General features: G+C 26.7%; 3 protein-coding genes across 3 annotated transcripts; 1 reads left to right on the top strand and 2 right to left on the bottom strand.

Moving 5' to 3' along the window:
• Positions 1-4,310: 4,310 nt before the first annotated feature.
• Positions 4,311-6,143, bottom strand: Tsp_01143 (hypothetical protein). The gene is made up of 5 exons (XM_003376893.1): positions 6,125-6,143; positions 5,864-5,908; positions 5,494-5,598; positions 4,681-4,715; positions 4,311-4,415 (listed from the first exon to the last, which is right to left on the bottom strand). The coding sequence occupies exons 1-5, from the start codon at positions 6,141-6,143 to the stop codon at positions 4,311-4,313; spliced, it is 309 nt and encodes a 102-aa protein (XP_003376941.1).
• An 816-nt stretch (positions 6,144-6,959) lies between these two features.
• Positions 6,960-10,483, top strand: Tsp_01144 (homeobox protein DBX1). The gene is given in 11 exon segments (XM_003376892.1): positions 6,960-6,972; positions 7,824-7,840; positions 7,879-7,884; positions 8,900-8,926; positions 9,040-9,116; positions 9,450-9,619; positions 9,860-9,976; positions 10,015-10,020; positions 10,040-10,051; positions 10,100-10,296; positions 10,355-10,483. 11 exon segments carry the CDS (start codon positions 6,960-6,962, stop codon positions 10,481-10,483), a joined length of 771 nt encoding a protein of 256 aa, XP_003376940.1.
• Positions 10,484-12,283: 1,800 nt separating this feature from the next.
• Positions 12,284-13,526, bottom strand: Tsp_01145 (conserved hypothetical protein). The gene is made up of 3 exons (XM_003376891.1): positions 13,285-13,526; positions 12,663-13,239; positions 12,284-12,304 (listed from the first exon to the last, which is right to left on the bottom strand). Exons 1-3 carry the CDS (start codon positions 13,524-13,526, stop codon positions 12,284-12,286), a joined length of 840 nt encoding a protein of 279 aa, XP_003376939.1.
• Between the last annotated feature and the right edge of the window lie 2,109 nt (positions 13,527-15,635).

Raw genomic sequence — 15,635 nt, 5'->3', positions numbered from 1 at the left:
CTTGAAAGTTTCAGAAATAATAAAAAATGAAATAAATTTTATTCATTTTGTTATGCGTATTTTTTATAATGATGTTAACATCTAAAAGTAATATATGAATACTATTTTGCACCTCTTCTGCATTTCATGAGATGAAAAGATCAAATTTCAACAAAGTTGTACATATTAACAATAAAACAGTAAGATAAGTCGTTTTCTTTGAAATCATTGACAAACATGCGCAATAACAAAAAGACAAAGTAAGTCTAATGCGTTGCATTAATTATGCAAAAAATGACAGGGTGGTAGTTTTTAAATAGCAATAACTTATTTATGCATCATTTCGATAATTGTGGTACATCTGAATTACACGTACAATTAAAATGTATTAGAAACCGAAAGTGAATATCTGTAAAGCTGGATGCATGTTAAGCTAAACTGAACAGCCATAATCAAGTTTTCCTTTCTTTTGCAGCAAATTGGATAAGAACTTTATCATCTTACCATATTCATCTGCCATAATCATAATTTTGCCAACAAGCATCAAAAGCTTAACAATTGTGACCTAAAAATTCCTGACTGTAATTCATTGAAAACTATAAGTTTGCTAAATACTTGATACAGCAAGATTTTAAAATCAGTCTTTCATGGTGAATCTCCAGATCACACAGGAAAAGATGCAATTAACTGAAATATGCAAAGATTATAAATGCATAGTAAATTGAGCTAATTTTTTTATTGATGATGTGAAACAAGATAGATATACATAAAATTATATAAGTACAAATGTTAAACGCAACAAGCATACTAATATTAAAGTCTCAGGTGTAAAAATGTAAATTTGTGCAAAGCTAACAAATTTATTCAGACAAGAAAAGAATGAATAAGCAAGTAGAAGCCATTTTAAAACATTTTTGAAAGAATTTGTAGCTATGATATCAATGAGAAATTTGAACTTACATTAGTCTAAAAACAGTTATGAATAATAATCCAAATAAAATCCAATAATGTTATTGGAAAACAACACTTTTGAATCATAATTTTTTATTTCAAAATGATTTACAAAAATAAGACAGTTTTTATTTTACTTTCAAAAAACAGTATTTTATTCAATGGTAATTTATTTATTGAGATATATTTAAATTTTGGCATTCAAAACTTCAAATTTCAGTTTACAAATAATTTTTTTCAGCTTTTTCATTGCATTAAATAAATTAATAAAATTTTAAACTGAATTAAAAAAATAAGTATATAATATAAAATAAAATATATGATAATAAAGCAAATATTTATTAAATTTTGTATCTACCTTGAAATTTTCAAAATAAAACATACATTCAGTTTTTTCATTTATTAATATATCAATGCAATAATATTAAAAATAAACAAAAAAAAAACAAAATTCACCTCAGATTTAAAACTAATAATCATGCAATTGCATACGTATAAATTGTTTTAAATCGTTCACAATAAAAACTTGAAGCAAGTTTTTTGATAGCAAATTTAATAAAAAATCATATTTAAAAATAGCAAATAATACGATTTAATCATTTGTTTTGTTGGACAAATTTCAACACTGATCATAAAATAAAAAAAGACATTACATCAACTTTAAAATTGCAAATATAATCAAGAATATAAGTTTAAATATTAATTGTTGTGCTGTTCTTTTAGGAAAAAAATGCCAAATTATAAAATTAACTATTCATGCACAGTATCGTGAGTGATCTTTTCAAAGATCACTTTTCTACAATAAAAATTCTTTAAAAATTAAAACAAAAAAATAATTTAATTTTTTTATTGATACAGTACAATATATATGGAAAAGTCGATAAAAAAATGCATAATGTTATTCTGTAATTTCTGTGTTCTAATATTGCATGATGAAACAACATTTTATTTTCTATGTAAAAAAATTAATAATAAATAATTGTGAATAATTTTGCTTTGAACGTTTTTCTCAATTACCCAATATCGCTGATTGCTGTGTTACGCGTGTACTTTTGACATCAAGTTAATATGAAGGATTGATTTGGAAGTGAAAAAGTTTCATTGCACAAATTTAAATATGTTTGCAATAATTCTTGGAAAAAACATAAAAAGAAAAAAAAGACGTCATAAATTGTAATTACATAAATGAACATTACCTCATTATAATGAACTGGAAGTTGTAATTTTGTAATTAATTAATGAATAAATTCAAAATAGGTTCTAATTCGGTTTTGCATTCATAAATAAATTGCCATACAGGTGATGAATATTTCATTTCAAGAAAATAAGCGAACGAATGAATTAAATTCAGTGGATATTTCATTATTGTTTGTCAATTATTTTAAGCAAATCGACTTTTCAGAAGATCAATATTTCATAAATTCACCGTAGTAATTGAGTTGGAAAAAACCAATGGTAAAAAAAGTGATAATCACAAAGTGGATTATCTGAAAGAAAAAAGATTTTTGATTGTTGTAAAAATTTACTTTTATAAACTTAATAATATTCGTTTTATTTGAATGGCAATGTATGATGAGGGGTATGATAAAATTGAAATATCACTGAGCGGTCAATCATCAGACATTTCTTCTTTCCTGACTGCGTGTAATTTCATAGCAATGTAAGGAGAGTGTAACATTTGAAGTGTTGCTATGCAAATTGAATTTCTAATTGATGCAGACATGATTTCAGTGTCAAGAGTATGCATTCAGTATATGAATTTGTCAGATTGTGGTTGAATGAGTGTGAAGAAAGACAATTTCGATTATGAGACAAATAATGGTCATGTCATGGATTTATGTGTCTGTAAATGAGCCAATGCCCGGTACATTCTCCAAGTTGAATATCTATGTATATAAGTATGTATGCAGTAAGATAGGCCAACTTGAGCAAGCTAATCTGTTGATCGGTAAATCCATTTGGTGGATTTTAATAATTCACCTTTGCGCAACATTTTCGATCAGAGTCAGACAATTCAACGCCTCCAGTCGACCTGCATCGACCCGACTTACGGCCGCTTATTATTTTGTTTGAATCCTTATTGTCGCTCCCAGGAATGATGGATTCTATTAAAAGTGAGTCTTGTTCTTTTGCAGGCGATCGGTTGATTTCTTGGCCGTTGAAGTGGATAGTGTAACCAAGCAAGCAGCCAAGCAAGCGAAATTGCTCATTCTCAGTCGATTAATATAGATTGTAGCATAAACGCTTCGTAAGCTAGTGGCCATACGGGTTTGATGAGTAAAAGGTTGGTCATCAATTCTGACATATTGATTTGTTTCTACTTAATAAAATGAAACGTATTAAATGACAATAATGCTGAAAACAGGTGCCATCATTCAGTACACCAATCGACCTGTCAACTTTTGTGGTCGGAAATGTAACCAGCTAAGGAAACAATTTTAAACCCCTCTCCACTGTTGACATTTTTTACTCTACTGCTAAGAAAAATTATACATTAATCTTCTTCTATTCTATTATTATTATTATTTGTTGTTGTTGTCGTTATTTCTTATCTACATTATCAGCAACCTGCTAATCATTTTGCTAATCGACCTAATAATTGTTAACCTCCTCTCTCTTTTTGGCCTTTCCCAAAAGGTGAATACTGCTATTTTGCAGTTAAAGATGTGAACATTCAACTGCATCTGTGAACTTTGTTATATCCACTTTACAAAAGGCAAAAATGTAAGTGGTTATTTCAAATTTTTATCTTTATTTTGAAAAAATATTTCTCATTTAACCCAACATAATTAACTGCATTAAATTTTAAGGGCTGCCGCAATTTTTGTAAAAGCTGGTAAATTGTATTTGCACTTTCATATTTTACAACTCGAATTGCAAATTTACATTGCTCAATAGATTGATTTTTGTTGAAAACATGTAGAAATTCCCCGCATCAACTGTTTGACTGTCGGCTTTTCTATTATTGCATGACAATTTGGAAACATGAACACTGTCATGCTTGTAGTGTTGATTTAAATGAAAACAGTCGTGCATTTTAACAGTTGTGTCATTTACTTAACACATCACAATTTCACTTATATGTTTAATGCATCGTTGGCAATTAGGAACCTGTTTGAATAAGCCTAAAGCGGAGATTTCTACTTCGCATGGTTCTGCTTATATTTCTAGAAAGCTGAAGTCAATTAATGAAGCAAAAGCTATTCTTTAGCATTTTACAATCTAACAAACATACAATTCACCCTATCCATGGGCAATCAAATCCTTGTCTTCTTTTTGTAGCTATGTCACTTGGTAAGAATTTAATTGTTGATCAAAATAAGTATAATTTAATTTAATTTAATTTCAAATAAAATGATTGAAAGTTTGAAAGTTTTTCCTTAAATATCATCAACTCGACTGTTCATATTTTCATGGCCATTTATTTGTGACGTATTGTAATTCTGTAACGTAATCAACTTTAACTGCATTAGAAGTTGTTTTTGCTTAAATTTATTTTTATCTCATATTCTTCTTATTCACATCTTTAATCTCTATAAAATGTGTGCAATTTGCAATTTATCACTATTTTCGTATTTATTTTAAACAAGCAGAATGTTGTTTCAACTAAATTAAACTTTTAATTCTAAATTAAACTTATGCAAAATTTATTTATAATGCACCTATTTTTCAATTGCATTTAACAATTCATTGCATAACAGCTGGGAACTAACTAAGCTGATAATGTAAGAATCTACGAAAGAAGCTTACAGCAATGCATATTATTGATTCGGTTGAATTTTTTCCTAAAATTTTCATTATCCTTTTAATAAATGAATTATGCAAAAATGATACAGAATGATGATATCGTCTAATGCTATGAAGAAGATTTGCTTTTCATTTCAACATCTCTAGCATGACATTGATAATTCCATTGTTAAGAAATAAATTGTTATGAGAAGAATCTTTTGCAGTGGTTTGGCAAAAACATATAATAAAAATATTAAATTAAATCCTGAAAGAAATATTTAGGCTTCTTCTGAATAATCAATAGCAAGATAAATGTTCATTTGCAAAAGTATTTCTGATGGAAACACAAAAAGTTAATACAGTAGATAAAATATGATCCGTTGAATGAAATGTACTTTTATTTTTATTTCAAAATGCAGCAAATAGCATGAAGTTATTATTTTAATTAATTCAAAACTAAAATGATAAATTTTTAAAATTATGACAAAATATAAAGTATGAGACGATCCGTTTTCACACCTCCCATTTGAGTCCTATTTATTTATCATCACTTTACTATAACAACATAATGAAACGAAATGCTTTTTACTTTATTATTAATTACAAAATTTCAGCTTTTTATGAACTCAAGATTATGTACCTATCAGTCTATACATTTGCCTTTTTTTATTTTATGGAAAAAACAATAACTGTCAGTATAAACAAAGAAACTTTGCATTTATTGTATGAAAAGTAATCAGTGCATTCTGATTGCATCAAAATGCTCAATAATACACATAGGACGAAATGACATGGGAATAAAATTTCCATTTTCATTGTGAAGGAAATAATAACGATCGATTTGTGTTGCACATGAACTGCATTTTAAAGCATACTGAAATATGATAACATCACTTTTAACAGTCATATCCAATACTGGCAAATTATACTTAACGCTAACTAATATTAACACTAATAGCTTAACTTTCTCTCTCCACAAAATTGTACATAATACTTTTATACATTTTTATTTTTTAAATTTATATAACATTTTTGTTTATTTTTTTCATATTAAATAAATCATGAATAACCATATCATATGCATACATAATGTTTTTTACATGCCTTTATTTCATTTGTAATTTTATGCCAAATAGGTGAATACCAGCAATCATTAAAATTGAAAGTTGGACCATTAAATTTCACATGAAAAATAAACACATACTTTGCATTAATGCTAAACAAATAACAGATGTCATGAATAATAAAACTGAGAAAGTATTTTAATAAATTTTTGAAATAAAATTAAAATTTACTGTTTGGTTCTTTAGGTATGCTTAAACATTTCATTACTGCAATATTCAAGGGGTAAGCATTTTTTGCTTTCTAACAAAGAGTTCTTTTTTAAACCAAAAAATAATAATAATAGCTTAAAATTAAACGTGTAAAATTAATTTTTATGAAGAAAAGTTTTAAAAGCAATTACCAACTGTTGGTGGGTTCATTATTTGAATGCAATTTACTGTTATCAGCAAGATGAGTAAATTTAGCTTAATTATTACTTCTTTATTTTGCTGCACTTTATTTCCTATTTTCATATATCCTAGTGCTCACCATAACTGAATGAAATAGTTTTGCCTACTGTAATCATCATCATTATTATTATTATGCAATTACTGCTAATCATGCTCACAGTTGAGGTGATAACAGTTTCTTTCAAGGCATTCTAATTTATGAATTCTAACAATATTTTATAAATCTTTTTTTGCCATTTTCAAATAAATAAAATTATTTTAAAGATATCGCCATTCATATTTACTAGATGCTGAGTTTGCTTAAATAACAAATTTGAAATATATTGTTGTTGGGAGGAATTTATTTGTATATTACAGATTTTTGTAGATTTTTGGCATTTGTTACATTATGACAATTATCCTTTTCTTTATTTGGCCTATTTTCTAAAAGACTGAATTTTTATAGAAGTGAATAATTCGTAAAATAATTTTATTTTGCCTTTTACATTTGCCTCATCTTTCAACGTTTTTGTAGAAAGCAAATCTTAAACTTTGTGAATTTATAAAATAAGATAAATTATTAAAAAATTTTATTCATAATTACCTGTTGCAACTGCAAAATTGCTCTATTTAGTAACATTTAATCCGATTCTTTATTTTTTAATATAATATTTATGCTTTTTTATTAAAAGATAACAGCTTTTATGAACAGTCTACCCTTTCACGTTGCTGTCTCTTTTTCCTGCTATTGCTCAACTTGCAATTGATGGTGGTGAATTTCATAAAGATAGAAGCATTTTTTAAAAAATGCCTACTCAAAGTATGAAAATAATAATTTAAAAATTTCAAAGCATTTTTTCATTCAATTCAGTGTAATTGTCAATAATTGCATTTTTTAATGCAATAATATGATAAATTATTTCAATCTTATGCCTAATCAAACAAAAACATTAGAAGTTAATTGTTATTCAGGCAATTCAATAAGTCAATTAATTATGATAAAAAAATATTTACCTGTTGCAAGCCAATATTCACTGTATATTTAAAGATCATTTAATCCTTCCCTATAAATTTTCAGCACTGGTTCAGTTACATTTTGAAACCATTTCAGACTTTCATGGATCAACTGTAGCTGTTTCATTATTATTAGTATTATTCTTTTTTGATGCTATATATCTTCAATTAATATATTAATTATTATTAAGTACATTAAAAAATTTAATCAAATTGTTCAAACAAATAAATGGATCAAAATAAATTATATTTTGCAAAACTTGACTTTCGTAAAAAATTGTTATTCAAAAAAAATGTTTTTATTAAAAAAAATAAAAATTTAGCCAAATATTTGATTTAAAAATAAATAAATAATTTGTTTTTTGAAATAATTATAAACAAAAGAGTATAATTTTAAGAAATTTTATTTTAATTTAAATGCAATTTTTATAAATTTTTGCAAAACAACAACTTTCCTTAAAATTCACTATTAAAAAATGACAATGACTGATGTAAATTTACATGGAAATATAGATGATGAAATTAATATTTCATGTGGATTACATAAAAATAATTATGACAGCAATTAGAGTAAACGACTTGTTATTTTTAATCAAGTGCATAAATTGAATAAAAATCAAATTTGAAAATTGAAAATATTTACTTCTTGTTTTTCAGTAGAATGTCAGTTCGACGTAAATTCTGCATAATAAAATTTATTTTATCATTTCAGCTACAGGTAATATAATATTCAATAAATGAAATTATTTGTTTCTATTTCTTTTGAAGTTGAAATGTTACAATGGAAAAAATGTTCATCTGACTTTTGTAGGACTGAAATGAATTACTTTATATGCAAAAAGTAAAAATTCATCACAATGATATACATAATAAAGGTTGACTGAAATCGATATTTGTTGCAAATATAAATAGTACAGCTGTTGTAGTCTAGCTAACTGAACTCTAGCGGACTTCCTTCTTTACAGCTACTTTTCTTTTTCTTTTTTTATTTCAACTACTTGGCAAAAATGCATTCCTTTTTGCTTGATACGTTTTACTTAATATTTTTTGTTCAGTTTCAAAATCTGAAATAATCTTTATTATTTAAAAATAACTAATTAGTACATTTTTCGATTTGCATAAAGCAGAATGTAATTAATTTTAAACTTCTGTGACATAACCACTTCAAACAAGTAAATTGAAATATATCGTGTATAAAGTGGAAATTTTTATTTCAAATAAATTTTACTGATCATGGCAAGATTTGAACATTTTTTACTTAATCAATTTACAAAGCGTAATTATCTTATAATAAGGATTTGATATGTAATTATTATAACAATGCCTGTGGTGAATGGCGCATCTAGCTTAATTAAGAAAGATTCTACATGTAGCATAATAATGAGAGCAAATTTGGATGACAAATTCTGGAAAATTGAAAAAGAATATAAAAATGAAATTTAATCACCATCTTCTTATAAAACAACTCTAATATGGTTGTCTGTATTGTTTCATAATCATTTAAAACTGTACTTGGATGTAAGTACAAATGAATCTTAAAATATACTTTTGTATCAGATATAGTTGTACAGTCTTAATAATCAGTAACTAGAAAATATAACAGGGATGCTTATTTTATCTCATCTGATCACTAACACGTTACAATGGAATAAATGATAAATCATTTACTGAAATAATTGAAATGAAACGACAAACAATGTAATGGTAATTTTCTTGATGCTTCTTTTAAACAGAATGTTTGGCCTGGCATTCCATTTCAGGTAAATGTTGTGCAAAATCTGAAATGGCAAGTTGAATAATTTTTCAAAAGCCTAATACAGCTTTAAAAAGAATTACTTTCGGCAATTTTAATTCTTTTATAATAAGATATTAGAATTTTTCTGGCGTTCCTAATTTACAAATTTGCAACAATTCACTATGTACTTATCCATTGGTTATCACATCAATAAAGTCATTCTTCTTTATAATTTCGATTTTTACTTCTTTGAAGCTTTCACTTATTACATACCTTATCCCCATTAGTTTATCACAGAAGAATATTGACGAATGTGAATAACAAGTAGTAATTTTTATAAAATTATTTACGCATATTATCTTCATCAGAATAGAAAATAACTTTCCGTTCAACTTGAATTCTTTAATGGCTATCATAAGTTTTAATTCGTTTACTTCTTAAGTTGCTTTTTTATTTTCATATAAGCATTTAACAGTGTTATATGTTTTCTTCTTTATTTTGAATATATATATATATATATACACTCATTTATATATTTATTCATTTAGACGTACACTACAAATTACTACAATGTCGAATGAAGAAGAAAAACGCCGAACAAATGGTTCAAAAATTGCTTTGAACAACAGCAACAGTAACAGCAAAATATCACTAAATGTATCTCATGGAACAACCTGCCAAACTTCAAGCAAGCAAAAAATTGAAACCAATGCATTAAGTCAATGCAGCCACGAACATTCCAAATGCGATTCACTTAAATTTAGCATAAAAAATATATTAAATTTTGACGACAGCAGTACTTCGAAAATAGCAAGTAAGCTTCTGTGTATATTCAGCTTTTTATTTTTTGTATATGCACGTATGTATATAACATTCAGTGAAGATGTAAGATAATTTATGTAATTTTAAATAATAACTAATCTTTTTTTGATTTATTTATGTTTTACATTATTTTGAGGTAGCAGCCAATTATATGGAGGATTTATAAATTCGTATCCAAACTTATCAGCTGAAAAGCCTCAGCCAACATTTTTGACCTCGTCGTTTGCTCCATATCACCCTTCTCTGCTTAATGGTAAACAAATATTATTATTTTTAAAAGAATAATTTCAGTTCCAAGTTAAATGTTTATTTTTAGCATGGAATAGAGGTAATTAAAATTCATAATTTAGCAATGCTGGGATGATCATTATTTCAGAATATCACCATCCAAGTTCATATTTTTCCTGTCCAGTAATTGAAATGAAAGAAGGAGCCAGAAAGTCTTATTTTCGCAGATCAGTATTTTCTGACAACCAGAGAAAACAACTGGAAGATCGTTTTCAAAGGCACAAATACATCAGCAAACCAGATAGAAGGCAACTGGCATTGGATCTTGGATTAAACGATGCCCAAGTATGTGTGTGATACAGTTGCTTAATAAAAGTTAACGTAAAGTAATCATATGTTTCAGGTGAAAATATGGTTTCAAAATCGCCGGATGAAGTGGCGTCATTCTCAACGCAGCCAAAGAGATTCTGATGGAAATTGTATGGACAAATTAGACAAATCTTTTCAAAATCTTGACACGTTATCAGACTGATAAATCTTTCACTGCAAAAGAAGTAATATTCATTTTTTATAACTTTATACATTAGAAAATTTGCAAATTGATCAATGCAGTCTGGATAAATATACTTCTTATTGAAATAAAATTTTTAAAGATTTCATCATCTATTATTGTTATGATCAAAGCTGACTATTTGTTAAGCATGGCATTATAATTTTCAATTTTTATTACCCATTACTTGTGCAGTATTTTATCATTTTATGGTAAAAGTTTCAACCAATAGTAAGAGTATACTGTCAGTATAGTTTCAAAAAATTTCCTGCCAAATTGATACATCACATCAGTTACTTTGTTTTGAATTTTATTGAAATAAAATTGATTAAGAATGAAAACTACGTTGAAATCAAAAAATCATAAAAAACTTCATCTTTCAGTTTTCATATGCGTCATAAAATATTTGATGCTCACTTTTTACTGACTGAAAACAAGAGTGCTTTATTAGTTGCTTCAAAAACAATAAAAACTTATTAATGGATAATCATTAAAAATCAAAATTGTGATAATAAAAATAGATGAATGCAGTGTTTGTTGAAGCTTGAAATTGAACAATAATCTTGTTTATAAAAGCACTAAAAAATTAAAAAAAAACAAATCATTGTGATAAAATAGGCAAGAATGCATTAGTCGATAATGCGATAAAATATTAAGAATAAAAAGAATTATTATACTCCCGAGTTGTTAAATGTGCAAAGCTACTACTATTTTGCATAATAATTGAGATATTTCAAATAATAATAACATTGAAAGAGAAATGCCACTAAAATTTTATTTTATTTAATAAATGGTGTTGAATTTAGAATATTAAAAGACGTCATTAAAATGCATTCTGTTATGAAAATTAAACTTATTTCTAAAAATACATCCACATTTGTAACTTTAAGCTTACAATTACGCTTTTCATTCACAATTACACTTACAGCTTACAAAATTCATTTACACTAAATATAAATCAGGAATTCTCAACTGGGGAGGAGGGGGAGGGGAGGAGGAATTCTGTCTTCAGATTTGTAAACTCAGAATGGAATGAATTACAATACCCTGGCATTCTGTTGGGAATTTTGTCTATTGAAATGGCAAACTCCGCTATGAAAATAATTGAGTACCTGTAACAATATACATATATTTTTAATATTATATTTGCATTATTTGGAGTCAAACAGTCTGCAAGAGGGGGGGAGAGGTAATGACGTTCTGACAAACAGTAAAAAAGATGCATGAGGAAAAAATGTCAATGACCACTGATTTAAATTATTAAATTATTTATTACTTTGCATAAATATTATAGAAAAGAAGTTAATATTTATAAATATGCTAGACTAAAATGTTCTGTCATGCAGGATATGAACAAGGCTTAATCATATTTTTACTACAAAATGCTTTTTATAATGATGAAAATAAGTCAACTTCTGACGTGTTTTAAATTTTAAACTTTTATTTATGTATGTCAAGGAATACTTTTTATTTTCTTCTTGAAAAAAAATTATTTTATAAAATACTTTTTCACTGTTTATGAACATAAAAAATCTAGAATAAATCTTCAAAATATAAAAAGATACATATTACAAAATTCTCATTATAAAGTGTCTTAATGCAATGGATTGCTGGACATTATAATTGCAATTTTTGTCAACTAACGTTATGAATAATTTTTGTTGAATTAATTTGGCACTACTTTAATATAATGCAATCATTAATTATTGCACCGTAATTTATTATTGATGATAAATCATACTTTTCTTGTTATTTATAATTTATCTTTTTCATACATGTTATTCAAGCATTCAGTTTCACAGACTGCAATTATATTTAATTATTTTTAATAAAAGCAAAAACAGTATTATGGAATCGCTGTGGATTTTGTTTTTTCTGAGCGGGACGAATAAAGTAGAGGCTTATCTATCCCAACAGTTTGATTAGGGCAAGTCGATTCTTTTAGATGTAGCATCCCGTATATCATAGTTTTAAAAGTTTCTCGAAATTTTGAACTCATACTGCAATAAATTGCAAAATTCAATGGATATGTGGCAATAATAAGCATATTGTCAATCATTAGAAATAAATTTAAATATTCACTTTCGAACAAGGAAAGGTTAAGGTCGAAAGATTGATTGATGCAAACAAGGACAAAATAAATTCCTTGTGGAAGATTGACCACTAAAAAAAGAGTGACGACGATGACCAACATCAAATTTATATCATAATTTTCAGAAAGTGATTTTGTTTCGTTAGATCCTCGTCGAATGGCTAATCGTTTCCGTCTCTGCTTTGCCACATTAACTTCCCGCATAAGAAGCGCATTGAAAATGATCAACATCACACTTGGTATAAATACATAAACTGTAGCCCTTATCCAAAAATATGAACTGTACAGAGCATTTTCTCCAAAAAAGGACAGAACAGCAGATGCCTGGAACATACAAAGGCGAGTGTATCCAAAATCGACGTGGACACCATGAAATACTGATATTTCCACATCGTACAGTTTTAAAGTGCCAAAAAGAAGTGAAATTACAAGTATACAAGCCGAAGCAAGTTCGACCCTTTTCAAAGTGCATAATCGTTTCGCCAGGAATGGATTGCAGATAAAAATATACCGCTGAAATGCTAGTAACACTGTCAACCAGATGGCAATATTGTGAGCAATCGGCGGTAGCGCATCCATCAAATAATGAGCCATATAGCACCACCAAGATTTCAGCTCAGTTTGCTCGTTTTCAAAATTCCGTAAGCTGAAGTAAAAAAAAGTAAACGGAAACGGAACAATGCCAACAAACAGATCTGCTATAGCCATGTAGAGCAGGCAGCGATTTGTTGAGGAAGCCATATGCTTTCTTGACAATATAATAACAATAAATACATTGGAAACAATGGTCAGAAAAAGAAGAATTGGAAAAACAACACCATAAATTGGATAGGCAAACTGCTGTGGCCAAAGAGCGTTCAAGCTTTGCACGTAAGAATTGTAATAACAAGTATTGTCACATAATTCATAAGTACCTTTGCAATCTTGTATCATAACTGATAATACAGTTTTGTTTTTTTCTATAGCTTCACAATTTTTTGTGAGTTTGCTCATCGTTGATGATCATTGAATATCTCTTACTTAGAAATGTCTTCTATAAAATACCTGAAAAGTAATGCACATATGTATATATATGTGTGTGTGTGTGTCTCTTTTTTAATTTTACATCATAATTTACCATCACAATTATACTTTTAGTGTAAAAATATACAAACAATTTTCATTCACAAAACGAACGGCATTTTCACATTCATTATTTACAATGAAAGTTGTTGCATACAAGATTCTGTAAAATGATTCATTCATCTCTCTTAAATAAAGTTCTATTAATATTAATCGTATTTACAAAGTCCTTTACAGTAATTTAATTTAAATTTACAATAAATTTAAAAAATGGAAAATATAGTGGAAAAAACAAGAAAAAACACTTCAAGAGAATTTCCATTTTGAATACATCATTGAAACATAATTCAGAGATTGAGAAAGAACTACAGCTCAATTATTTTGTAAATTATGCTCAATAAAATGTAAAAAGGGATTCATTCAAATGCTATCTCAAAAATTGAAAATTATTTTTGAAATTGAATTATATGTCATAATATAATTTTTTGCATTTTGCTAATTTTATATTAAAATATAAGAAATTTGACGATTATTTAGCAAGAAATAATTGAAAATAAAATCATCTTATACAGAAAAAAGAAAAGCTGAAAATATTTTGTGTCTTTCTTTATCTACAAATAAACACAAATATTTCATGATTAGTATAAAATACTTTTTAAATTTAGAAAATATCATTAATTTTGAAGTAGATTTCAATGGAAATCATTAATAATTAATTCCATTAAACCACATTAAAAAGCTGAATTTTTCGGAATAACTGAATAAGTTTGAAAAATTCATTTCCTCAAAAATCCAAAAAAAACAGTATTGCAAAAATTCACTGAAGAAAATGATTAAAAATATAAAGAATTATAGAATATTTTTCTATGATCTTTCACAAAAACTTTGTAAATAATTTGAAATAAATCTTTTCATCTTTTTTGTATTCCATTCATATTCTATTTAATTTTTAATTACTCTAATGGTCTCAGTGTGCTCTGCTGTGCATTTCTGTATGCCTCATTTGATTTATGTATAATTGCAATTAATGTACGATACATATACGTAAATAATAAATTTTCCAAAGTCCAAAGAAAGTTAATACTAAAAGAGAAAATAGTCAATGACAAAATAATAAATGAAAAATATGAAAAAGATTGTAAATCAATAATTATTACGAGACTAACTGAGAAGTGAAATATTTACCGGAAAATATTGGAAATTGAATATTAATTGGGTAGTAAAAATCACATTGCGGGAATGATTTTATTGTTGATCAACTTTTTCAATAGCAAGTGTGTGTCTCTGTGAATGGGTCTCATAGAATTTTATTAAGAGGGAAATGAAGATGACGTTGTAACTGGCTAATCAATTTATTTCAAGTACTTAATCTCTTGAAAGTCAATAGGATAATCAGGTTTAATGAAAAAGACTCAATCTGGAGATGTCATACGAGCATTCACTGCATGCAACACATCTAAAGCTAACCAAAGCAGAGCAAAGCTCATTCTCATTTAAAACGTAAATAATCAACAAAAATTCACATACTATAAAGCAACTAAATCCTTTTCTTGATTCTGTTATTTCTATTGCAAAATTTTGATTCATTAATGAAAATTCACACAAATAAACAAATAGCATATATTTTCACTCTTTTTTTTTCACTCTTTTTCCACTTTGCGCATTTTCAAACACTTTCACTTATTAAAACCGACCACTTTGCATGTTTTGAAATCATTATTGCTCAAAATTTATTCTAATAATTGCTTCAATTCATTTATTAGATTTCATTATTGTTATTTTATTTATATCTTATTTATTATTTTCATTTCATATTAAATTGAAAAATAATCTGAAATATAAAAATATTTCATTTAACATTAAATAAAATTCAATTGGAATTAAAACTTTATTTCGAAAAAAATTAAAATCTATTTTCAGTGAAATATATTTATTGAATTTGTTACTTTTTCTTTTCAAATCGTAGGGCATTTCAAAAAA

This window comes from Trichinella spiralis, assembly GCF_000181795.1.
Source record: "Trichinella spiralis strain ISS 195 chromosome Unknown Scfld4, whole genome shotgun sequence".
NCBI lineage: Eukaryota > Metazoa > Nematoda > Enoplea > Trichinellida > Trichinellidae > Trichinella > Trichinella spiralis.
Note: the sequence above shows the minus strand (reverse complement) of the source record. Positions and strands in the feature narration are given on the sequence as shown.